Below are 24,916 nucleotides of genomic sequence, written 5' to 3' on the forward strand. Positions count from 1 at the left end.
AGAGTTACAGGAGGAGAGTTAAAATACACAGTGGTATTCTTCCCTCTCCACTTCTTGACATATTTTCCATGTTCATTAGTGGCAACATAATCCTTGACCAGTTTTGAAATACATTTCTAATTTTCTGCTACAATTTCCCATATCAAATAGGTCTTCTGAACATATAATTTCAAATACTGAACACCAGTGTTGCATGAAGGCTTTGGTACTTGTAGGGCAAGTGCATCATTCAACTGCTGTCAGGTTAGTACATTCCATTCATATCATTAACAGCCAACTGCAAATATATTTCATTTAAAAATTCATTTTTTCATTAAGGCTTATCCTAAAACCATCGAAGCGCAACCTTTTTTGGGTTGATTTTAATAGCCTTACACAGAGATCTGTGGTTGCAGCCTGTTTCCACATTAACTTATGCACAACCTCCTAGTGGCCTCACGATTACAATTTTAATTTGAATCTTGGACTCCTGGGGAATTACGAACACTAGGGCTCAACATGAATAAAATCAAAATATCTTTGATACCCGGACGAGGTGGGAGATGAAGAGGTTGTGCTATCTTCAGTCTGCTTTTCAGATCTTCCCATCGTCTCTGATCTACAGTCAGTAAAGCTGTCCCCTTAATAAACAAAGAGAAGCGTATAAAGCTTTTGTCATATAAAAGCAAGAACGTTTAATGCTGTAAACATGAAAACAACATTCTCTTTGGTGTCTGAAATAAAGTTACATACACAACTCTCCTTAAATAACACGCAGCTTGGGTAAAGGAGTCAAAGTATCTGCCTGTACTCAAGAGGATTTCGGGATGCATTAGCCGTGAGTTTCTGGGACTCAACTCAGCAGGCACAGTTGTTGCTCTTTGTAGCAGCAGCCCAGTGTGGCCAGTGAAGCACTGTAGGATGTCTTCCATTTGACTGAACATCACTTGCCAGGAAGAGCTGTTTTAGAGTGGTCGATTTTGTCTGGACTTTGCTGCAAAAAATCCTGTGGCTTGTCAGTGCTGCTATAGTTTCTCAGGTAGTAAGCCTTCTAAGAGTCTGCTGCAGCTCTCCACAGCTCTTCTGCTGGGGTATAATTGAAATAAAGTAAATTCACAGTATACTGTGAATCTACAGGAGCTCTCCACAAAGGAAGAGCAAGAAGAGGTGGAGATACACACACCTTCAGGACAGGTTGTGGTAGATGGTAATGTGTTTTCGCAACATAGGAAAAAATATGCAAACCCTAAACAGAATTCAACATTATACAGAATGACCTTCAAAGCAAAATAGGGTCCTCATCACTTCAGAGAACTGTAAAATCTCAGGGAAAGAGTCTGGAGTTGCAGGCACAAGCGAGACCTTTTCAAGGTAAATGTCAGAGCCCCGTCGCCCTGACATGAGGCGACCTGCCCAGGTAGTACAAGGCCGCGCTAAGTCTGGGCTTCCCTCGGCATTGGCCTGTGTAGGCGCTGGAACCGCAGCCGGCTGTGCTGCTAATAAGGTCAGGAGAGCTCCCTCTGTAGCAGACATAATCTCTTTATGAAGCTGCATCCCCAAATGGCACCCTGGGAGCAGGTGCCTTCAAACATGATGCAGACAAAGCAACAGATACAAGGATACCTGTTATTTGTTTCAGGTCCCAAACTGTACTGCTTAGAAAAGCTTAAAGGCAACTCTTTCATACAAGTGTGTGTGTCCGTTTTATGTTCTTGGTGAGCTTTCACCACAAAGAAGACAAAAGGTGGCAAAAAAGTGAAACTCTATAAAATTTATAAACAGAGTTGACAAGTCAATCTGTTTCTCAAAAACTGTCACTCCACCAGCTGGATTGTTACAAAGGGTCACAAAGCACAGCTGGGTCTGTGAGTGGCTCTACTGTATGCTTGCATTCAGACCTCAGTTCAAAGCTGCTAGACAGTGTTTGAGTCAGACGCATCTTTGCTGCCAACTGGACACATGGCATGGCAAGCGATGCGTGGGGGCTGTGCAACAGAGGGGGCTTGGGGTGCTTTGGGCTGCAATGCTGGGATTGCTGGAGACCCAGCCCTGAGTCACCTGTGGTAGTTTCCAGTCCAACATCTCTAGGCCTGAAGCTCCTAGACATCCTGTGAAATACTATGGCATATCTGAAAATGTATTATTTCTTTCAGAAAATTGTTGCTTCTCATATAAAATAGTTTATTCAGCAATTGTCCAGCTCTGACCCTCCTCAACAATTCCTGGTACTATTTTAACCATGTATCAGCTATGAACTTTCTAAAGCCAGCACCTACTTAAAAAAACAATAGTTGGCCAAGTAATTAGTTTTAAGAAGATGAAAATTAACTTCACACTGTTACTCCCTTTCACTAACCTCAAACAGTCCCCACTGGACTGCTTTGCTCTATTCTTTTTGGACTAATTTCTATCCTTCTCTATGTGTTATTGCACTTTTTTTTTTTTTTTCAGTTCCTGTATTTTTTTCACTCTACTTGATCCTGCTTTTTTTTTTTTTTTTCTTTCTGCATAATCAACATATTAATCTTTTCAATTCAAATTTGAATTTTTGTTTTTCCTCATAGTAAATTCTACAGAATTAGTACATTACTACTCCTTAACTGCAGCTCATGATGCTGTACTTGCCCACACTGAAGAGAAGGTAGCGTGTTGCTCAGCTCCCTTGCAGAAGGAGTCAAGTGGTTTCCTCAAAGGGCACACCTGACAGTTGTGTTTGCTGCAGAGTTCAGGCCAGGGCCATAGCAGGGGCAATGCCAGCACCCAGTCTGTCTCCAGCTGTAGCTCACCAGGATGTCTTGCATCCCCAAGCCCCAGAGGACACAATGATCCTTTCCCTCCAGTACCATGAGTGATAAAAATATCACTCTACGTAGCTGTAGCACAGTCATCTCATTATTTTGGGGCATTGTGAACCGAAAGATAATAAAAATTACTAAGTATGTCTTGGTGTCACAGGAGCACCACTAGAGACTCAGAGAAAAAGGGACTGTTTTTTTCTACTTTTCAGGGTAATCCACAAAGGCCATTTAAATCACATTTTTTTTTCCTAGAATACTTTCTGTCTTTTTGTTGAGTGATGGACAATTAATTTTACAGTGTACTTTGCTCTCTGCCAGGAAAAAGCCATGTAGCTTTCTCTGGATCTGAAATACTACAATTGCAGGGCTATAATGAGACCCTCTAGTTGTAAAACATACAACATAGCATGACTTTTTACCTGCTACTGCATGTATGCCTGCATCAAACTAAAAGAGCAGACTCTGGAGCATTTGTAAATATAGTGTGCTTTAGGTTCAGTCTCCATCTGCCAATATGACTGCATCATAAATAAACTAAAAGAGCTTTGAAAGAGAATGTGATGGACTGCTATCATTCCAGGCTTGAGTTTTGTAGCTGATATAGATCAGGTGTGTCTGAGGCCATGCTTGTAGAATGTAAGACTAGTAAGTTCATCTTAAAGGCAGTCTTACACCACCAGCTAGTGTAGAATGTGTAAAATCACATTCAATATTTATTGCAGTGCTAGTTCTATACAAAATAAATCATCTCAACCAGTACCTTGTTTTCATTGAAATTAGCGATGACAACTCCAACAAAAAGGGTCAATCCAATCATGCAGCCAAGGAATACAAAAACATGTATATAGATTCCATGGATCTGAATAGAAGAAAAACATGATTAATTGTCCAAACAAATCAAAGTACTCGCTGTAGAATTCAAAGACTCTGATGCTTTTTCTTACCGGCCCAACGCGATGAATAATAACATCTCTGACTTCCACCCAGCCTTTTAATGAAAGAACTTCGAATAGTGCCAGCATTGCATTCCCAACATTATCAAAATTAAAATTCCGAGGATTTGCCCTGAAATGAGTATACAAATAGGTGTAAACTCCTGAAATGAGGCTGTTCTTTCTATTTGCTATCTTTATACTTTATAGTCTAACATTTAAATACCTTGCAAAGTTGGTGTGAAAGACCAAAAAATATAAGAAAAGTTGTCTCAAGAAATAATAAAACAATAGCAGCAGTAATAAATATGAATAACTTTGTTTTTCTTGATCCCTATGTATGTTTTATATTGTTATATATAATCTGATTCACAGTAATTAATCTATAACATGTTGCTGCATCTTGGTGTTTTTGTCAATAAAGCAAAACACAGTATTTGTGAAAAATGGATTTAATGCCACTGGCCAGATTCTCCTAAATTTACCTTAAGGAGATCAATCTCAAAGCCACATAAATGATTCAGACTTCTAAGTCAATGAGATAGTTTTGCAAATGTTATTCATAATTTCATTATCACCACAAACTGATGGTCTAAAGCAAAACATGCTAAAAGGAAATCACATCTTCTTGGCATTCCCATACCATATGCTCTGGCTTTGTCTATCATTTGTGATTCAAGAGGATTTTTCCAGCTGAACATTAAAAGTCCCCTCTATGGGCTAGGTTAACACATTGCTCTGCCTCTGCAATCTCAGATGAATACTCCAAGGAGCTGAATTAATTTTCAAAAACTTATAAATGCAAATAGTTGGATTCCAGAAGAATCTTTGAGTACTTGGTGCTTCTGAAAATCTAACCAGTCAGTGAAAAAGAGAGCTCCCAGATGTTGATATATATTTGTTTTTATGTGGCCTTTACTATTGCCCTTTTTGTAGCCCTCATGTGTCATCCAGCTCTTGAAAATCTAGCCAGACATGGCCAACAGGTGGCATGAATGTCCTTGAGGTAAAATCTTTTTCTACAATAACAAAACATTCCTCAAAGTTTACAGTTATGCTGATGAAGACAGTTTTTGCTTATTTCTGGATCAAGCTGAAGTGGATTGAATTTGCTTACTCGAGGAAGAATTTTGTCTGAAGCATACAGAAACAAAGACTTCTGCAGATGTCAGAGTTTCACTGACTGTTTGAATCACAGCATATTATTTCATTACTGTAGGATGGCTCTGAATATACCATTGCTGGTGCTTTCTTTACCCACATATATAGCCAATTAAAATAATTGTGGCTGTTAAGCTGAATTTGCAAAATGCCAATCAACTTAAAAATATAAACAATTAAAGAGAGGTTTTTTGCCTGTTCAGGTCTTAGGAAATATTAAGTGCACTGTATCAAAATATTAATCACAAGTATAATATTAGGTCTTAAAGAATTATCACTGCTCTGTTATGCCAGATAGACCCCAAACATTCCCTACATGGGACACAGGAAGCAGCTGGCAGCTGGCATAACTGAGGGCCATAGAAGGGAAAGGTTGGTTTCAGGCATGACTTGTTCACTGGTTCTAGTGGCACATTGATTTCCACTTCTTTTTCTTCCTAGCTTTTCCCATTTATTCTGATGTTCTGGTGATGAAGAATAGCTCCTAGAATGTCTTCATAACATCACTAAGCACAATGAAGTGACAATCCTGGTTCAAGCCAATTACTCCCACTGTAATAATAATAATATGTCTAATTCCTGAATACACAAACTATGCTTTTTTTTTCTTTTTTTTTCTTTTTTTTTTCTTTTCTTTTCTTTCTGCATTATGAATAGAACAGCTGGCTAAGACTGGAAAACTTTCACATGCCTTGTTTATTACTAAATATACCAGAATTCTTACCCTTATTACCTATAATGGTAAGATTATTCTTAGACATTTTACTTATAATAAACACCCTCCATTAGCAGTATAATGCCATGAGATTTGAGTCATACTCTACATCAATAGCTGAGATTTTGAAGAAAGACAGGCCAAGATGTAGCAACTCACCAGACTCGTGGCACCCAAAATCCAGGCTTTTTCTCTCCAGGTCTTAGCTTTAAATTGAGATTTTTGGAAACACTTACATTTATTCTGAAGATGCCATGACAATCTTCCTATAGTAAAATAAACCACAGAGATTAAATAATGGCCTGTGTGAGAGGTTATAATGCCAATATAAACAGCACATTTGCCACCACAGGGAACCAGTGTAAATGGAAATGACAGTTTTTTTTACCGTCCTGGGATTAATAGTCATGGACCTTTACCCAAAGGAAAAATGCAGCTTAGAAAGGATTCAAAAGACTCTCTTCCTTCCAGGGTTGAGAACGCTCTTCATTTTGCAAGCCCATCTAGCCTTTCACCTCTTTCCTACAGACCATTGTGTTCTTTAAGTGATTATGATATTTCTCCAAATTAAGTAAGAAACAGAATCACAGAATCACAGAATTTTCTAGGTTGGAAGAGACCTCAAGGTCATCGAGTTCAACCTCCAACCTAACGCTAACAGCCCTCCACTAAACCATATCCCTAAGCTCTACATCTAAGCGTCTTTTGAAGACTTCCAGGGATGGTGACTCCACCACTTCCCTGGGCAGCCTGTTCCAATGCCTCACAACCCTTTCAGTGAAGAAGTTCTTCCTAACATCTAACCTAAAACTCCCCTGGCTCAACTTAAGCCCATTCCCCCTCGTCCTGTCACCAGGCACGTGGGAGAACAGACCAACCCCCACCTCGCTACAGCCTCCCTTGAGGTACCTAAAAAGAGCGATAAGGTCACCCCTGAGCCTCCTCTTCTCCAGGCTGAACAAGCCCAGCTCCCTCAGCCGCTCCTCGTAGGACTTGTTCTCCAGGCCCCTCACCAGCTTCATCGCCCTTCTCTGCACCCGCTCAAGCACCTCGATGTCCTTCTTGTAGCGAGGGGCCCAAAACTGAACACAGTACTCGAGGTGCGGCCTCACCAGAGCTGAGTACAGGGGGACGATCACCTCCCTAGCCCTGCTGGTCACGCTGTTCCTGATACAAGCCAGGATGCCGTTGGCCTTCTTGGCCACCTGAGCACACTGCTGGCTCATATTCAGCCGACTATCCACCATCACTCCCAGGTCCTTCTCTGCCTGGCAGCTTTCCAACCATTCCTCTCCCAGCCTGTAGCTCTGCTTGGGGTTATTGCACCCCAGGTGCAGGACCCGGCACTTGGCCTTGTTAAACTTCATGCAGTTGACCTCAGCCCATCGGTGCAGCCTATCCAGATCCTCCTGCAGAGCTTTCCTACCCTCAAGCAGATCGACACACGCACCTAACTTGGTGTCATCTGCAAACTTACTGAGGGTGCACTCGATGCCCTCGTCCAGATCATCGATGAAGATATTAAAGAGGACCGGCCCCAGCACCGAGCCCTGGGGGACGCCACTAGTGACTGGCCTCCAACTGGACTTGGCTCCATTCACCATGACTCTTTGGGCCTGGCTATCCAGCCAGTTTCTAACCCAACGAAGCGTGCGCCAGTCCAAGCCAAGAGCAGCCAGTTTCTTGAGGAGAATGCTGTGGGAGACGGTGTCAAAAGCCTTGCTGAAGTCAAGGTAGACCACATCCACAGCCTTTCCCTCGTCCACCCAGCGCGTCACTCTGACACAGCTAACTTTCTTCATGGAACCTCTAGAACGTTCCCGGTACTTTTGATATCCAGCAGCCTAACCTATTTTTCAGCCACTGATTTAGGAATGCAAAGGTGCCATATTCCATGGTTAATTCCATGTGACATACAGTCTTTTCCAAATAACATGGAATGAATTCCACAGCTTTTTCAGACAGTCCCCAATATCTGGACTTACTTTCCTTTTTGACATGAAAACACAGCCTTACCCTCATTCATTTCTTCCTTTATCACGTTTCCCTCTGTCATCCTGCTTCTGAAACAGAAAGTGCCCAAGATCTCCATCTCTCATATGATTTCTCTGATTGCCCCACTTGCTTTCCCCAGCAGGCAGAAATGGCACAGCATACTATTATTTTGAAACAGGAAAGCAGTTCTTACCCTAGAGATGATGTGAGGATCATTGCATTTAGCCAGTTTTCCAGCAAATAGCTGTACTCCAAAGCTTGCAAAAACAAGCATTAATGTCAGCAAAAGAATAGAAACCTGTAAAGATGAAGTTAGACTTGTCAAGCTCTCCTGCTGCAGAGTTGAGAAAGGGGGTCAAATCTTTCAGTGAAATGCAGGAAGAATCATTTTGTTACATAAACCTGGAGATAAGGCTTTCATAACATGTATCTTCAGGTTCTTATCCAGTAACCAGGTGCTGTGTTATTATTAATATTATTAATATAGCATCTAAGAATTGTAGATAAGGATCAAAGCTTTCTTGCACTCAATGTACAACCTTGCTAAATTCTGCACACATAAGAATTTCCATTCTCTTTATAGAGAATTCTACAAGTACTTAAATATGTGCATCTTCTGCTTTGCTGAATCAGGCTTTACCAATTAATCTAAGTAAGCCATCGTTGGATACTTAATTCTAGTATATCTACAATAAAGATATGCATGAGCAAATTATGATGTAAATATCTTTAACAAGTTACAGCATCTATGAAATGCTAACTAGCTTTGTACTTTTTGTCGCTGCTCTCTTACTAACTGACTACAAATATCTTGTAGCTTAGCTTTTTGTAACAACCTGACCTAATACTGTTCCAGCACAAACTGCCTGTTATTTAGGCTGATACACACCACTTAGGAAAAGCTGGGTCCCAAGACAACAGATTAGGTTTTAAAAAAGCAGTCGAAGACTCCATTATAATCATTACTTTTACTATAACTGTGTATTCATGAACATTTATAGTAACAACGACATCATAATGAGATCCAGATCTATGATAAGCAACTGTATTGTCTCTGGTTGCCTTCTGAGAAAAATTAGAGTTATAGACCTTCAGCTCAGAGACCAGGTTAATTTTTTTCTTGAAGAGCTGTCATACCCTACTTTTCATCTTCCTTCCCCAGACAGACCAGTGAAAAGGGGGTAGATTTCCTTTTAGTAGTCTTTCTATGTAATTATGGCCAAATGTATGCTAAAAAATATCATTTGAAAATAATTATTACAGTAGCTTTATTCAGTATAAATGAAAACGAGTTATTTATATTCCTAATTTTTAACCTGTTCTGTGCTCATCTGTAGTGGTAGCTACAATGAGATTTAAACAGACAGCAATGGATATTAAATAACATGAACAATATAGAGAAATGGTTATCTTATTACTCCTCTACATCTGTTTTTTAAAACAAGAAAAAAAAATAACCAGGACATACCAAAAAGATTTCCTTAAATCCACTAAACAGCTCTCGTACAACTTTCCTCATCTGAGGGACCAGTTTGAATATTCGAAGGGGTCGGAGGCAGCGGAGTACCATTAAGAGCTGAGCTCCAGATTTGGCAGGGACATTTTGAGGCATCCAGCACAGGAATATCAAGCTCACCTTGAAAAGACAGAGCAGAAAAGGCAAAGAAGGACCAGGATTACAATGTTTTACCTGACATAAAACAGTATAGAAGATCAATAAATGCTTCCCTTCCTTAAAGGGAAGATTAAGGGAAAAAAAAAGACTAATTTAGAAAGAGGACTCGGATCTGTAGCCTGGCTGATTGTCCTAACTAATGGGCACCAGCCTCAGCCTCTGTCTTCCCCTTTGACTCAAAATCTATTTTATTCTTTTCAGCAGATGGAACAGTTCCAAAAGAAGAAATCAAATTGGTTGATTCAGAGGAGGGACATGAACTCTTTTCCTGGACCAGGGAGTATCATCTCTCCCTCCTCTTCTCATTTCAGAGACTCTGTCCTGAAATCGAAATATCCTCACCTTGAAAGTGTTAACAGTTTCCTCACCAGTTCTTCCCACCACTTTGTTACAAGTATAGGTAGCATTGTCATTCTGTGGTTTTATCATATGAATAATATGCATTCCAAAGTGTAGCTATGTTTTGTAGCCTGAACAATCTCTGATAGGTAGATATTTATTAGAAAGTTTGTTAATTACTTCTGTGTTTTTTTTTTTTTTTTTTAATAAGCATTTATAAAGCCGGTGTTATTACAGGGGGACAGAGGTGAGAGTGTTACACAGAGGTACGTGCATGAAAAAATGACGGATCAACCTGATACCACCAGTATGATTTAAAACTTAACAGGATTTGTTAAAAAAAAACAGTGTTAAGAGACAGACACTCTTAACAAAACAAAAACGTTTGCCAGTGCTTTCGACTTTCTTTCATATTGTTTTAAAATCACAGGCACGTCTAGAATAACCAAGGTACACTGCTTAATTTTTTCTTCAAACAAACAAAGGGATTCAGAGGGATTTCAAGAGACTAAGGCACTTACTGATTATGCATACTACAGTAGAAGCTTTGTGTAAGTATGCATATTTTTATTTATGGTAACAATGGAATCTTTGATACAAATTGATCGTGACAAATTTTATGCAGCACATCTGTCTGGTGGATTAATCTCTAAAAGATTTAATCTAAATCCATCAAAGCAATTTTACTTAGTAATTTCTTCAGTTATAAAATATTTCATACTGTATTATACCGAGCACTGGTTTTGACACATTCTCTGGTATTTATTGTCATATATGAAGAGGAAATGGAAGCTCTTCTCTTAAATTTAAGAGGAATGCAAGAAATTTCTGGGGAACAATTTAAGAACAGTTTTTGATAGGTATGCAATAACAGAACGACTGCTTTGTTTTCCTTCTGCTACAGCAACACCAACAACAAGGATATGTCCTTCTGTCAAATAGCGGAGGCTTTTGAAATATCTTCTATAAAGCAGAAGAACTGTCAAGAGGGGAGGAAGCAATGAATGACAAAGAAATAGATACGCAGATTCTCCTGCATAAAAATGCTAAAGCAAGGTCAGAGATCTTGAGCTTACATTGGAATGAAATGAGATCTAATACTTAAAACAGATCAACAAATAAACACTTAAAAGGGACCATAAAATGTAAAACCTACACTGAGTTGCCAGACACTTAACAAATGTCTGGGTATTCTTAAATATCTGAACAAATATTTGTACACATAACTGACAGTATTGCAGATGAATACAGTTGTGTTTGTACACAAAGTACACTACTGCATTTGCACCAGGGTGCTGAGCCAAACCTTTTAACACTCGTCAACATTTATATATGCAAAGAGATCAAAATTAAGAATGCTACATAAAACTCCCATAAATATAAAAACTTACGAGATATATGAATATGTCCATAACTCCTCCAAAGTCTCTTATGACAGCTGTTGGTGTAAAAAACAGGCCATCTGCCATAATCTTGAGATTAAGCTCAATGCTCATGAATATTACAAAAACATATTCAGCAATCTGAAAATCAAAGCAGAGAAATTATAATTTAGCAAAAGCAGTGAAGAAACACAGGGTGGCTGTGCTTCATTAGAGGTAATATGATTCATTGTCAGTACCTGGAGTGTTGGAGCATGCATAACTCTTCTAAACGGGGATTCAAACATCATGGAAATGCAGGAGCATATAGTAACAATGATCATGACCCAGTCCAGGTAAGTAACCAAACCCAGCAAGTCACTGTTAAAAATACATAAGGATAGGCAGTACAGAAAGGCTGAATACTATGTCATTTGTGTTTTGTCTATACCACAGTTAAACAATTCCCTATGAAAAGTAAATTAAACCGAGAAATGTCAAAGGTTTCACTATTTCACAAATATGTAGTAGAACTAGGGAAATTACAAACAACTAAAGAAAGAAGACTGATAAAAAATAATCCTCTTCCTATTCATCTTCCTCCCCATACAAATCCATGGAGAGAAAAACCTTTCTGGGGAAAGAAGAGATATACATATGTGCATGCACACATACACACACACATGCATGTGTGTGCTCACTTATATTGCAGGCTTATGTGACCAAGCAAAGTTACTTTTGCAGTGCTTACTAAAGCTGATGGTATTTGGTATTTTTCACAGCTCCAGTAACAGGATCTGTTTTAGAACTATAAAAAGAAGAAAAGATACAGTCATTTACATTTTATTTTCATCAGCATTGCCATTATACCATGAATCCATCACCTCAACATAATTCATAACCAAAATCAAGGACACATTTTATATTGGCTTAATTTCAAATGTCTGTATAAGTTTTGTTTAATTCTACACAATTTTAGTCATATTGTCAACATAGCTGGTACCAATTCATGGTCTACATGTAATTTCTGTAATGACTGTTTAGCTGGCTAATTTTTTAGGTCTTGTTTTTGTAACAAAGGACTTAATTTTCTCTTTTGCTTGGGGGTGACCTGCTACTGAATTTTATGTTCCAAAGCGCTTCCTCAGGAGTTCTTTCCTTTTACCTCAAAACCTATTGGACTTGACATAAAATTTCTTCCACAAGCCTCATTTCTTTTATTACCCATTCAGTCATTTCCTGATTAATATTTCTAGACTTTCCACATCTGATTTTTTCCTCCAAAATTGTCTTGCTTCACCTACAATATCCAAACACCCATTAGGCAGCCTCAGAGGGTAAGAACTGCTCTGTATGTAATAACGTATCTAGGTGACATGAGTTAAGATCTTGTTCCAGCATTTATTTAGGCTTTTTATATAACGCAGAATGGCTTCAGCAGGAGAAGCTGTAAGAATCCTATACAAGAATTCTCCTCTGTCCCAGTTGTTAAGGGCACTTTTTACATATCTTTCAAATCCTTGTAGCAAATCATGCAGAGAAAGGATCTGCACTGAGGAATCCTATATCCCATGTGAGGGCTCTAGGCATTGGGATGTGAAATTGCCATCACTTCCTCACTGAGCTTAAAGTGAAAAAAGGACTGACCTGACTTGAGGCATTACCACTAGAAGAGATTTCATGGTTATGGATTGCAAGATAGCAAGATGCATACAAGGAGAACAAGTCGTATCTTCCACAGACAGGCTCAGCCACTTGCACACTTCAGTATACAGAATATACTTGTTTTGGTGCCTTGTCAATGAACCCACTGATTTTTGTGATTTCTTAAGCTCATACCTCTTTCCCACTTTATATACAATGGCATTCCTCAGCCTTTTTTACTAGAAAAAAAGTATGTACCTTATCAGTTTGAAAAGATCTCTAAGAGTATCTTGCTTGGCAAGCTGGGTGTGGCAATTAATAAATTAGGCATGATTTAAACAAACAAAAATTGTTTAACAAAATCATATTTTCTCACATAATTACAACCATTTTAATTAAACTGCTGTTAATATAAATATCCTGTTACCTTTAGGCAGTCCAGAATTCTAGCAGGAACAGACATGTATTTCAGATGTGTGTTTGTGCATTTGGTTTTGCTTTTTCAATTTGCAAGTGCTTCATGGGCCAGTGGACCACAATGAAGTTAGTGGCTGCATGGAAACGCTAGGCATCTTACTCAAGGATGTCCTGCATAAATGGCAGAACACTTAAATATAGATACTGTAAAGCTGAGTATCTAACCTTCCTGTTCTACCTAAAAGTAATTTGTTGAAGGGCACAGAGAAAAATCTCAAATCTCTTCGAAGCGCCAAGCTCATGTCCTTGAGTTATCTTCTGTCTCACACTTTATTGGTAAGATGATGTGCATTAACCCCTTTAAGATTATGTGCACCCTCAACAGGGGTGCTAGCCACAGACAGAAGTTCAAAAGAAGAGTTGTAAGATAACTTTGTATCATGCTACTTGTACACCTGTTCCTTGTGGACTGAGTGTGGACTCACATACACCTACAGTTTAGGTACTGAATATTCCTGGTTTTCAGCTGGTTTCTGCTTTTCTGCTTCTATCTCCCACAGCTGAACACCTCCCCCATCCCATTCTCAGTCTCTAGGCTAAGGAGTCTCAGGTGAGCACAGGTGGGATTCATTTATCTTCACTTTTTTCTACTCTGTGAATAACTGTTGGTGTTACTTCTTGCCTTATAATGAGGACAGGAACAGAACAGCAAATTGGTTCACCAAGGCCTAAAAATGGAAGTATAAAACACTACCCTGCAGTTTCCCCACAGTCTTCTTCCATCTCTGCATTGCAGACTACTCAAGTGTGTTTATCCTTACACAGCATTTTACTGGTTCCTGTCCTCCAGAGCAAGGCTACCCCCAAAGGCAACTGGCTGCCAGCTGTTGTTGTGACCACATGGTAGGCAGTTTCCCTTTCAAAAGAAAAGTTATGCCTAGATTTCAGAGAACATGAAAGAACGCAAACACTCGTCTGACCCAACTGTTGATATGAAATAAACTTACGCATTAAAGCGAGCTCGTACAACAACCCGGCAGAAATTCCTGAATCTGTGCTCACGACCAACTATGAAAAGTGGTTTGTCGAAATATGGATGATTCTCTCGAAGCTCCTCTTCTTGGACTTTCCTTTTAAAATACAGAGTAATTACTAAGTGATATGCATTATACCTGGCAAAAAATATTCTTTTTTTTTTTCATCAATACTTTTTCCTTCATATAGAAAATACTTAATGCAGAAAAGTGTGCACTTAGACTGTTGATTTTTAAATACCTTTTCATTTCAGCTTGTTCTTTTTTTTCTTGGATCATCTTTATCTCACTGTCTTCTCTCTGTGCATTTCTGTATCTCACTGTGTTGGAGTGCTAGAAAGAAAATGATCCCTTTTCAATGAGGTTCATGGATTATTGTTTTTTAATGTTTCAGATGAAAGTAAGATATGGTATTTTACATAGGAATATTCTAATGAAAAATCTTTCTTTCCAGATACACAGCACATCAACTCAGCCAATCATCTCGTGCAGTATTTTCTATCTACAGAACAAGGTTGTTTTTATTTTCAGCAAGGTTCATTTCAGTTTTAATTTCATGTGAGAAGTCCTGCAACTATTAACATTAAAACCAAAGGTTCTGGAAACACAGTTGATGTGTCCAAACTAGAATGAATACCATCAAAGCTACCAAGGACAGCAGTTGGGAAGGATAAGGCTTTAACCACACTTTTGCTTTCTAGAGCCTGCTACATCAATGAGGAGCTGGGGGTCAGCCTCTTCTTGCAGATAACTAGCCATAAGACTAGAGGGAATGGCCTCAAGTTGCACCAGGGGAAGTTCAGGTTAGAATTAGGAAATCATTTCTTCTCAGAAGGAGTTTGTAGGCATTGGAATGGGTTGCCCAGAGAGGTGGTGGAGTCACCATTCCTGGAGCTGTTAAAGGAAAGGTTGGACATAGTGCTAAGGGACATGGTTTAGTGGGTGATATTGGTGGTAGGAGGATGGTTGGACCAGATAGTCTTGGGAGACCTTTTCCAACCTTAATGATTCTATCATTCTCTGATTAACTGCTGGACAAAACAAAGGAAGACAGCAAGTTGTGCACAACACCCAGGGAGTGACCGCACAGACACACAGAAGGGGGAAGCTGAGTGAAGATGGTAGCCTAAGCTCATCAAATGGAGGGTACAATATTACTGCTCAGAGTTAAATGATTCTTTGGACCACTTCTGGAGTGGTAATGTTGGGTGTCCTTTCAGGCACAGTCAAAGCCACACCCTGGTTTAAAATATTAGATACCTACAACTTTCTACCACTATGGGGAGTAAGTCAACAATTACTTTTTAGGCAGTTGTTTTTAAGTATGAAAATGGCTGTCATAGTTTGCAAATGGAGAGACAAAAATCTCCCCTTGACATAAGGTCCCCTGGGAAACTGCTCTTGAAGGCCTCGATGTCCACCAGTGCTGGTCATTCTTTAAGCGATGCCTCCTAGAAGCACAAGATCAGGCAATTCCTAAATATCGCAAGTCAGGCAGGCGGGGCAGGAGGCCGGCGTGGCTGACCAGGAACATTCTAATGGAGATTAGGCGGAAACAGAGAGTGTTTCGCTACTGGAAGGAGGGCCAGGTGTCATGGAAAGAATACAGGGATGCTGTTCGTGTTTGTAGGGAGAAAGTTCGAGTGGCCAAAGCACACCTAGAGTTGAAGCTGGCTGTGTCTGTGAGAGAAAATAAAAAGTTTTTTTTTAGATATGTGAACGGAAAAAGGAGAACTAAAGAATACATAGGGCCGCTCCTTGATAGGGAAGGTCTCCTCACAGACAATGACATAGGCAAAGCAGAGACGCTTAATGCCTTCTTTGCCTCTGTCTTCAATGCCGATGATGGGCTTCGGGACCCAGGGTGCCCTGAGCTGGAGGACTGGGACGGTGGGGATGACAAACTCCCAACCGACCCTGAACGTGTGCGGGATTTGCTACTCCACCTAGATCCCTACAAGTCCATGGGTCCGGATGGGATTCATCCCCGGGTGCTGAAAGAGCTGGCGGACGTCATCGCGGAACCTCTCTCAATTATTTTTCAACGATCCTGGGAATTTGGAGAGGTCCCGGTAGACTGGAAGCTGGCAAATGTTGTGCCGATTTTCAAGAAGGGTCAGAAAGAAGACCCTAGCAATTACAGGCCTGTCAGTCTCACGTCAGTGCCTGGTAAAATCATGGAGAAGATGGTTCTCGAACTTATTGAGGCGTTCCTGGGGGACAAAGCAGTCATTGGTCCCAGCCAGCATGGGTTTGTGAAGGGTAGGTCCTGCCTAACTAACCTGATTTCCTTTTATGATAAGATCACCCGTATGGTGGACCAAGGGAAACCAGCTGATGTGATTTTTTTGGACTTCAGCAAGGCTTTTGACACGGTTTCCCATAGGATCCTACTGGACAAAATGTCCACCATACAGCTAAATAAAAACATCATACAATGGGTGAGCAATTGGCTAACGGGCAGGGCCCAAAGGGTTATGGTAAATGGGGCTGCGTCAGGCTGGCGGGCGGTCACCAGTGGGGTCCCTCAAGGCTCCATTTTAGGGCCGGTACTTTTCAATATTTTTATAAATGATCTGGATGTAGGAATAGAAGGTATTTTGAGCAAGTTTGCTGATGACACCAAACTTGGAGGAGTTGTGGACTTGAATGAGGGTGGAAAGGCCTTGCAGAGGGATCTGGATAGGTTGGAGAGCTGGGCGATCACCAACCGCATGAAGTTCAATAAGAGCAAGTGCCGGGTCCTGCACCTGGGACGGGGAAACCCTGGCTGCACGTACAGACTGGGCGATGAGACGCTGGAGAGCAGCCTAGAAGAGAGGGATCTGGGGGTCGTGGTAGACAGCAAGTTGAATATGAGCCAGCAGTGTGCCCTGGCAGCCAGGAGGGCCAACCGTGTCCTGGGGTGCATCAAGCACGGCATCGCTAGTAGGTCAAGGGAGGTGATTGTCCCGCTCTACTCTGCGCTGGTGCGGCCTCACCTCGAGTACTGTGTGCAGTTCTGGGCACCACAGTATAAAAAGGACATGAAACTGTTGGAGAGTGTCCAGAGGAGGGCTACGAAGATGGTGAAAGGCCTGGAGGGGAAGACGTACGAAGAACGGCTGAGGTCACTGGGCCTGTTCAGCCTGGAGAAGAGGAGGCTGAGGGGAGACCTCATCGCAGTCTACAACTTCCTCGTAAGGGGGTGTCGAGAGGCAGGAGACCTTTTCTCCATTAACACTAGTGACAGGACCCGCGGGAACGGGGTTAAGCTGAGGCAGGGGAAATTTAGGCTTGACGTCAGGAGGGGGTTCTTCACAGAGAGGGTGGTTGCACACTGGAACAGGCTCCCCAGGGAAGTGGTCACTGCACCGAGCCTGTCTGAATTTAAGAAGAGATTGGACTGTGCACTTAGTCACATGGTCTGAACTTTTGGGTAGACCTGTGCGGTGTCGAGAGTTGGACTTGATGATCCTTAAGGGTCCCTTCCAACTCAGGATATTCTATGATTCTATGATTCTATGATAATCACAGAGATCCACATAATATCATTATGAATTAGCATGAGTGAAAATGCACTTAACTGTGTGAAACTATAGCACAGTGAAAACCTTGATTACCATTCTCCCTTTTAGTCTTTGTCCTTTTGTCTGACAGTTCATGTGTTTAGAAAATATTGTTAAGCTTTCACTGTGAATTTTGAAGTGTTTTTTGCCATGCTGAATTATTTGTGTAATTCTAGATTAAGGCCTTTTAAGGTGTCCCGCATAGCGATTTTTGTGTTCCTAATGTAGTGTCTACAGCTTCAGCAAATCTATCTCAGCAAGTGCCCCAAAACCAATAAGCCTATCAGTGATAAAACCTTGGCAATTTTTCTGAGGATAATATAAATGCAATTACAGTATTTGTTTTGTGATTTCAAGATCTCAAAAGACAAACTGTAAGCAAGATCACAGATAAAATATTAGCCTTATACAAGCATTTACTATCTAGTACATATTCATATTTCTTGTATTCCCAAGTTGAAACCATTTTTTTTGTGAGGACTTACATCTTGAGTCAATGTTTCAAGAGACTTTCCTCTACTGATTCGCTGGCTGTTGGAACCATGTCTTAGTGACCTGAAACAATCATAATCAATTTAACGATATATCTCAAGATGAAACTTTGACCTTTATAGGATGGCCATTATAAAGCACTGTTCTCCAGCCATACAATATCTCATATTCTTATCATTTTTTTTTCTTGCTAACATCAGAAGCTTATATGTACTTCAATTGTTTTCAATCTGGTCTAACATAAGCCAATTTCTTTCCTTCTGATCTTTAAATTGATAGCTTTGTTGTCAGCAAAGGAAATGACATTTGAAATAAAAAGGCTTTTTTTCCATTTATACACTACAATGAATTTCATTACATTTACAGTGAAGAATGTAGAATTCAGCTCTCTGTACATGTAATTCATTTCATTTTTACACATGCCAGGTATTGCTCAAATTTAACTCTGTTCATCACCCTCATGTTAAGAACATTTTTAAACCATTCTTTCTGTCTGTTTTTACCTGCGTTCTTGTCGTATATGATGCTGGACACTAAGAATGGACCTTTCCTTTGCAGGCTGCCCCTCAAAGGATCCGCTCAGCATGCGTTGCCTAGTGCAGGCCCTATGAAGAAATATGTTGGTGATGGCATAGAATTTTCAGCATATATGATAATTTCTGAGGTAGTGCGTTCAGACAAGTCAGATTGGCTTTCTGGGAAAAAAGAGCATGATTTAAGAGACAAAAACGATAAAACAGCAACAGATTTTCCATTAAAATATGTTATTTCCAAGGTAATGACTCCCACTCTGCACCATAACCAGTTATTTGGTGAGCCTCTTCCATGTTTTAGCAAGACTTATCTTTGAAGTATTTTTTCAGTTTTCTGTAGAATTTATGTTCCCACAAGACTTAATTCTCTAAGTGTGCAAAGATCAAGCAATGCACCAATCAACAGTAAGTAATACCAGCTTCTCTGCAACAGGGATGGGGAAAGTACAAGTGCAGCTGTCACTTTTGGGTACTTTCCTTCCAGGGCTGTACTAAGCAAAATATTTATGTACATGCTCCAGACTTACAGCATGTCTTTGAGTGGTCTTCCATGTAACAGGGACCAAATACGGTTTGAAATGAAACACTGCACACTGCTGACATCCTGTAATATGCAACATCTGCTTTCCAGGAAGGCACTGAACTTGCAGCATTTTGGTGTTTTGTTTTGTTTTGTTTTGTTTTTTTTTTACTTGTTTGCTCATTTGTTTCAGTTTGCTTTTACTGAATTTTGGCAACCACATATGGTACATTATTTTGCCAGAAATTAGTACTTAATTTAATTCAGAGATTTGGTTAGTAAGTGTGCTATAGCTAAACACAGCAACCATATCTTTCTTTCACTGGCTAGAAGATTTCCATTAAGATAGTTGACAGAACTCCTCTGATGACTGAGAAATGGAATTTCAACCTTGGAAAAATATTTTCACTTTCCAAGGGTATTGCAATTCTAAGTTGACACAGTGCGTGACTTATTGCTCATTCTCTGCTATGCAAATGATTACTCGGAGAAGCTCACACAAGACCCAGCTGGTGATATTTCATATTTTCTAATGAATTTAATCTCCTTTTTTTTTTTTTTTTTTTTTTTAAAAACACAAAAAACCCATATGCTATTGGAGGGACCACTCTATTCACCATTCTGCTCTACCTATGGTTGGATAAATGCTATTCTTGACAGCATGGCATCATCTTGCAAAAGGCTGTCTACTTTCCCCACTATTACTCTGTTTTTCACTCTTCTCTGGTATTTTTCCTTCTTTTTAATTAAGACACCTAAATAATAGGAGTATAGATCAAAAGTGAGATCTGGAACAAAAATGAGAAGCTTAGAATGCTTTTCAGTGCCATCACCTTCAATCATACTGTCATACTAGAAAAATACTTTGTGCTACATGTGTTAGAGAGTTTTGTATTCTCATTGTCGTCCCTGCCTTGCTGTTTCAGCATTTCTTCTACCAGTTGTTAGAATAATTATTATTTCCCTTGGGTTACAGAAGAGAATTATAGAAGAATTGATAGAATCAACTGAGCAGAAGGAATCTCAAGGGGTTAACTAATTTATCATCTCTCTCAAAGCAGAATGGATGGTATCTACACTATTTGGGGCAGATGTTTAGCTAACTTGCTTTGCAATACCTGCAGCCTTCACAGCCCACTAGCCCAATGTCACCACAATGCTATTTATCACAGTGATCTATAATATGGTGGGTCTATCACTTGGCACTAAAAACATAAATCAGGGTAACTTCTTTCCAATGGATATATGCATCCCGGTATTTCTTTCTGCTTGTGTTTACAGAAGAAATCCTGTGATGTCATATGCTCATGGAGATTTAAGAAGGTAGTGACTAAATCTGGATGTTGTACCTCATGACAATCATCATCATCTGAGCTTAACTAGATTATTTGTCCTGAGAAATGCATAGTATTAAAGCCTGGCAGTTAGGAAGAATGAAATCACACACTTAAGACAAAATGTAAATTATATGCAGAGGAACTTCTCGTAAGTGATTTAGAACTGATAAACACGAGGAATAGACATCAAAAGCTTCAGTAGGTTTGACAAGGAAACGTGCAACATTTCACACCTTGTGCAGAATACCTCCATGCATCCATGTGGGCTGTGGAATGACTGGCTAAGGAAAAGGATCTGGGAGTTACACTGTGCACTGTGTCTGGCTGGGATGGAGCTAACTGGATGTACATTGAATATGTTCCTACCATGAATAAGGCGAACTGCCTACTATATTAAGGAGGAGTGTAGTCAGCAGATGGAGGGAAGTTATTATTTCTCCTTTAGTTTGAGCTGGAGATGCTGCACCTGGGGGACAGTTCGGGATACTCCAAGAGGGATGCTGAAACACTGGAGCATGTACACTGGGGTTACCCAATTGGCAGGTGGCCAATACAGGGAGACTACCAAAGAACATTGAGGGAGTTGGGCTTCTTTATATTGGTAAAGAGGATGTTAAAGCATGGAGCTAAGCTCTTGTTAATCAAAGATGACAGAAAAGTCAACACTGGCCAGAAACTGTGGGTTGCAGGGTTCAGACCGGACATAGGGAAAACCTTTCTCAAGAGTAGGGTAATGAAGTACTGTAAAAATGTAAAAATGGAAAATGTAAAACTGAATCAAGGTTAGCAGTAGACCTACTTCAAGTGGGTGGTTAGACAACATAGCTTTAAAGTTCCCTTCCAACCAATACGTCTGTGTTTTTGTGATAAACAAACTAATGATAAATGTTTGCTCAGACCCTTATGGGAGGAGGTGTATTATATCACTCTATTACTGTCTATTTATTCATAGATTAATTTTATAACTTTCCTAGAAGCACACTGAAAGTCATTTTTTGCTTGCTTCATTGTTCAGAAAAAATCACTGTATTTTAATGATATATTTGTATGAACACAGCCTGGATTAAATATCTTGTACCATATTATCAAATTAGCAGAACTGGATATTTAATTCAAGCAATTCTTTGTTTTTCTTTCCCTTAGAAGCACTCATGGCAGTTTCAGTTTCAGACATATGATAAATTCACTTCACTGAATTAGCTGTTTGTGAAACTTAAGCACTTAGGCATAAGTTGTGTTATTCCCTCAGGCCCAGTAAAAGCATCAGACAAACTTTGACCAGAACAGTGAAAATCCTGTTGCAGATGCCTAGCACCAGTTTACAGTTTCACTATATATAGCATCAGCTATAACGGAAAGCAAATAAAAAGCTACTTGTCTAAAAAATGCTAGTTTCCAAACCTGTCACAATATATTTTATAATACACTGAATTTTGGTGATTTTAGTGAGTTTGATTTCCTTATCAACAGACCATAAAACTTTCAAGTTATTCCTTGTGTTTTAGAAAACATGGGCATAAGCCCGTACATGAGAGTGACTGATCACTGGCACAGGTTGCCCAGAGAGGTTGTCGAGTTTCCCTCCTCAGAGATCTTCAAAAGCCAGATGGACATGGTCCAGGGAAAACAGCTTTTGGTTGGCCTTGTTTGAGCACAGGGCCTGGGGGGCTTGATAGGATGTCCTTCAGAGGTCCCTTCCAACCTCAACTACTCTATGATTCTATGAAGTATGGTTTAATAGACACCAGAATCATGTTCTGCACCACTATGGATACTTTGATTATATTTTGACCTATGTGAGACTACTGTTAATTTGCTCAGTTTCCCCACTGTTCTACTTCATTCACAATTTATCCTTAGCACTGTAAATAATAGATTACTTTATAGATAAGATTTCAACTGGATCTTCTCCACATCCACCACTTCAAAAAGCCAGTGGGAAAAATCAAGAACTAGACACTCATTTTTAGATGATAATCCCACAAGGAATGAAGGTCAAAAGAACTGTATGCACAGAATTTGCTTTTAAGATAATGTCCTGGTTTCAGTTAGAACAGTGAACATATCAAGAGAGACTGATAAAACGTGGGAAACACTGAAGATACACAGGAGGAATGAAATTTGCTAGAAGTGGCTATTGCTGCTGAGGAAAATGCATCTTCATTTTTGGGAAAAAATGGAGCTGGTTGTAATTCATACTAAATGTGATCTTGTTTTGAAAAAGTTATGCTAACTGGCTATAACTCACTTTTATATTCCTTCATTTTCCTCAGAAGGGTTAAGCTCTTGATTTATGTGAAGAATCAGGCTGCTCTGTGCTCTGATACTGTCAGAGGTGACTCTGCTTCCAGGGCTGACTGCACCAAGACCTCAAGAGGAAAAAGTGAAGGCTTGTTTGCAAGCAAGACTCTTCAGAAAATAGGTGGTTCACCTGAAATAGAGTAAGAAACTTACAGGATAATGGAAAGACCTGAGGTAGCCTCTACTTTGAGGGACTTGCAGTCCCTTTTGTTGCATAATGTAAGAATAGATGAGCAGGTGAGACACTTAGAATTGAATGTATGAACCGTAACTCTGCATAGTTAGGACAGTTTATGCCCTTCTTCTTCCTCTTGGGGGAAGATGTCAAGCAGCAGTTCAGTGTTTCACACAAGGAGAAAAACAAACTTTGGATAGAGGAAGATGCACAAGAGAAGAGTAACCATACCTCTTTTCCTCCTACTTGGTTATGTTGAAACCTGTAGAATTCAATTAAAATGTAATTTTTCCAGGTTTAAAAACTAAGGGGAAAAAGGTAAGAGGTGGGCTTAAGCCAGAACAGACTTAAAATGCTCTTTTTATTACAGCAATCTGATCAAGTTGAAGTTGCCTGTAGGCAGCTTTACCTTGAAGAGGCATTGCTTTAGATAAATGATACTTAATTCAGGTAGACAAAAACTAAAAAGACTTTTAGAAGGAATCTTTTCAGAAGGGATGACTTGAATTTTCTCTTATTGTTCTTGGCATAAATGTCATTTCTTCTTTTGTCAGATATTCAGAATGGCCGAGGTTCAGAGTATATAGCTTTTATGATGAAAGTAAAAATGAGAAAAAGAATCTCCCATCTCTTGCACATTTGGGTTTTCCTGTGTTCCTTGAGCTGAATCCAAATTTTCAGGTGTAAAGATTATCCTTTTTTATCACTTCTTTTTCTGTTTATAAAGCTCCCCTGCACTATTATCATGGAAAAACTGGCAGTGCTCAGCACCAGCATGCCCATCATTGGCAATGCTCTCTACCAGCACGCCCACCAAATAGATATACCATGAACACAACCTTTTTATGCTGGAACATGCAGTGGATATGTCACAGTTCAGATCCTACTTTACAATTCTGAGGCGAATAAACGATTCTGAGGAGATTAAAGACTGTTTCTTTGTAAGTGATTTACGTGCAGCCCTATAAAGCACTGGAGGACATACGATCCCACATTTTGCTTAGTTGACAGAAGTTCTCTCCTTTTCTCCATGTTCCTCGAAAATTCATCAATCATGACACAGGAAGTAGATGGGAAAGTACATTAAATGTAGATTAAATTATCAATTTAAATAGAATAATTAAAATAATAGTTTAACAAATTATTAGATTAAAACTTTCTTCTTCTGCCTCTGAATCTTTTCTTCAGAAGAATTCAGAGATGAATTGATGAGAAGTCCTCCTTGATAAATAGATTTGGCAGAAGCCAGGCTCTAAAGGACCAAGAGGAAGTCAGTGGGACTGAAATTGGAGGGACTGATTTCTGATTCTGTCCTGGTACCTCTGAAAACCTTGTGAAGTTCAAACAAAGGTTCATTTGGATTCTCCTCCCACTCTGCTTCAGACTTCTCCTGAAAAGGAGGCAGTTCAGGGCTGATGGAAGAACTCACCAGAAATTGAGCCCCTACAGATGTGACAGTTTAAATAAACAATATATATGTATATATAAAGTGAGGTATTCTCTCTGTCCATGTTTTCTCTGTGGTATAGTGTAAGGAAAATGCCAAAGAAACTGAAATTTGTGTAACCCTAGAAGCATTAATACAATTTTGATAATGTAATAATATATAACATAATAGCAAAGAACATATGTATAAATATATATAACTTAATATCAAAGAATATAGCAAAGAATTTTATTATGAATTCTTTACTGAAACACTGCCATGAAGTGTTTCAGTAAAACCATATTTTTAAAGCTTTTTGATTAAGACAAAAAAACAGGTATTCATTCATCCGTAACAGCGATGCCCATAAAATCTAAGTATATTCACAGACTTGAAATGCTCATAAAGAGAGCCCTAAGTTTTCTTAAAAATTAATACTTATGGCCTTTCAGTTATATTTCTTGTTAATATTTTGACAAAGAGCATTCACTTGAATTTGTAATTGTTTGTGTTTTCATTACAATGGGTTTCAAG

The 24,916-nt window shown here is 39.5% G+C and overlaps 1 protein-coding gene across 2 annotated transcripts in view; it reads right to left on the reverse strand.

Moving 5' to 3' along the window:
* Positions 1-24,916, reverse strand: part of NALCN (sodium leak channel, non-selective) — a gene marked incomplete at both ends in the record, with an annotated part of 220,901 nt that overhangs the window by 16,184 nt on the left and 179,801 nt on the right. For both annotated transcript variants that reach the window (XM_082751957.1, XM_082751956.1), the window contains 13 exons: positions 527-620; positions 3,538-3,636; positions 3,722-3,842; positions 5,745-5,851; positions 7,774-7,878; positions 9,049-9,216; positions 10,986-11,117; positions 11,216-11,336; positions 11,707-11,763; positions 14,024-14,146; positions 14,292-14,383; positions 18,084-18,153; positions 18,594-18,695. In XM_082751957.1, coding sequence (XP_082608083.1) covers positions 527-620; positions 3,538-3,636; positions 3,722-3,842; positions 5,745-5,851; positions 7,774-7,878; positions 9,049-9,216; positions 10,986-11,117; positions 11,216-11,336; positions 11,707-11,763; positions 14,024-14,146; positions 14,292-14,383; positions 18,084-18,153; positions 18,594-18,695 — 1,391 coding nt within the window. The remainder of the gene's footprint in view (positions 1-526; positions 621-3,537; positions 3,637-3,721; positions 3,843-5,744; positions 5,852-7,773; positions 7,879-9,048; positions 9,217-10,985; positions 11,118-11,215; positions 11,337-11,706; positions 11,764-14,023; positions 14,147-14,291; positions 14,384-18,083; positions 18,154-18,593; positions 18,696-24,916) is intronic.

Source organism: Aythya marila (genome assembly GCF_965140915.1).
Source record: "Aythya marila genome assembly, chromosome: 1".
NCBI classification, from domain to species: domain Eukaryota; kingdom Metazoa; phylum Chordata; class Aves; order Anseriformes; family Anatidae; genus Aythya; species Aythya marila.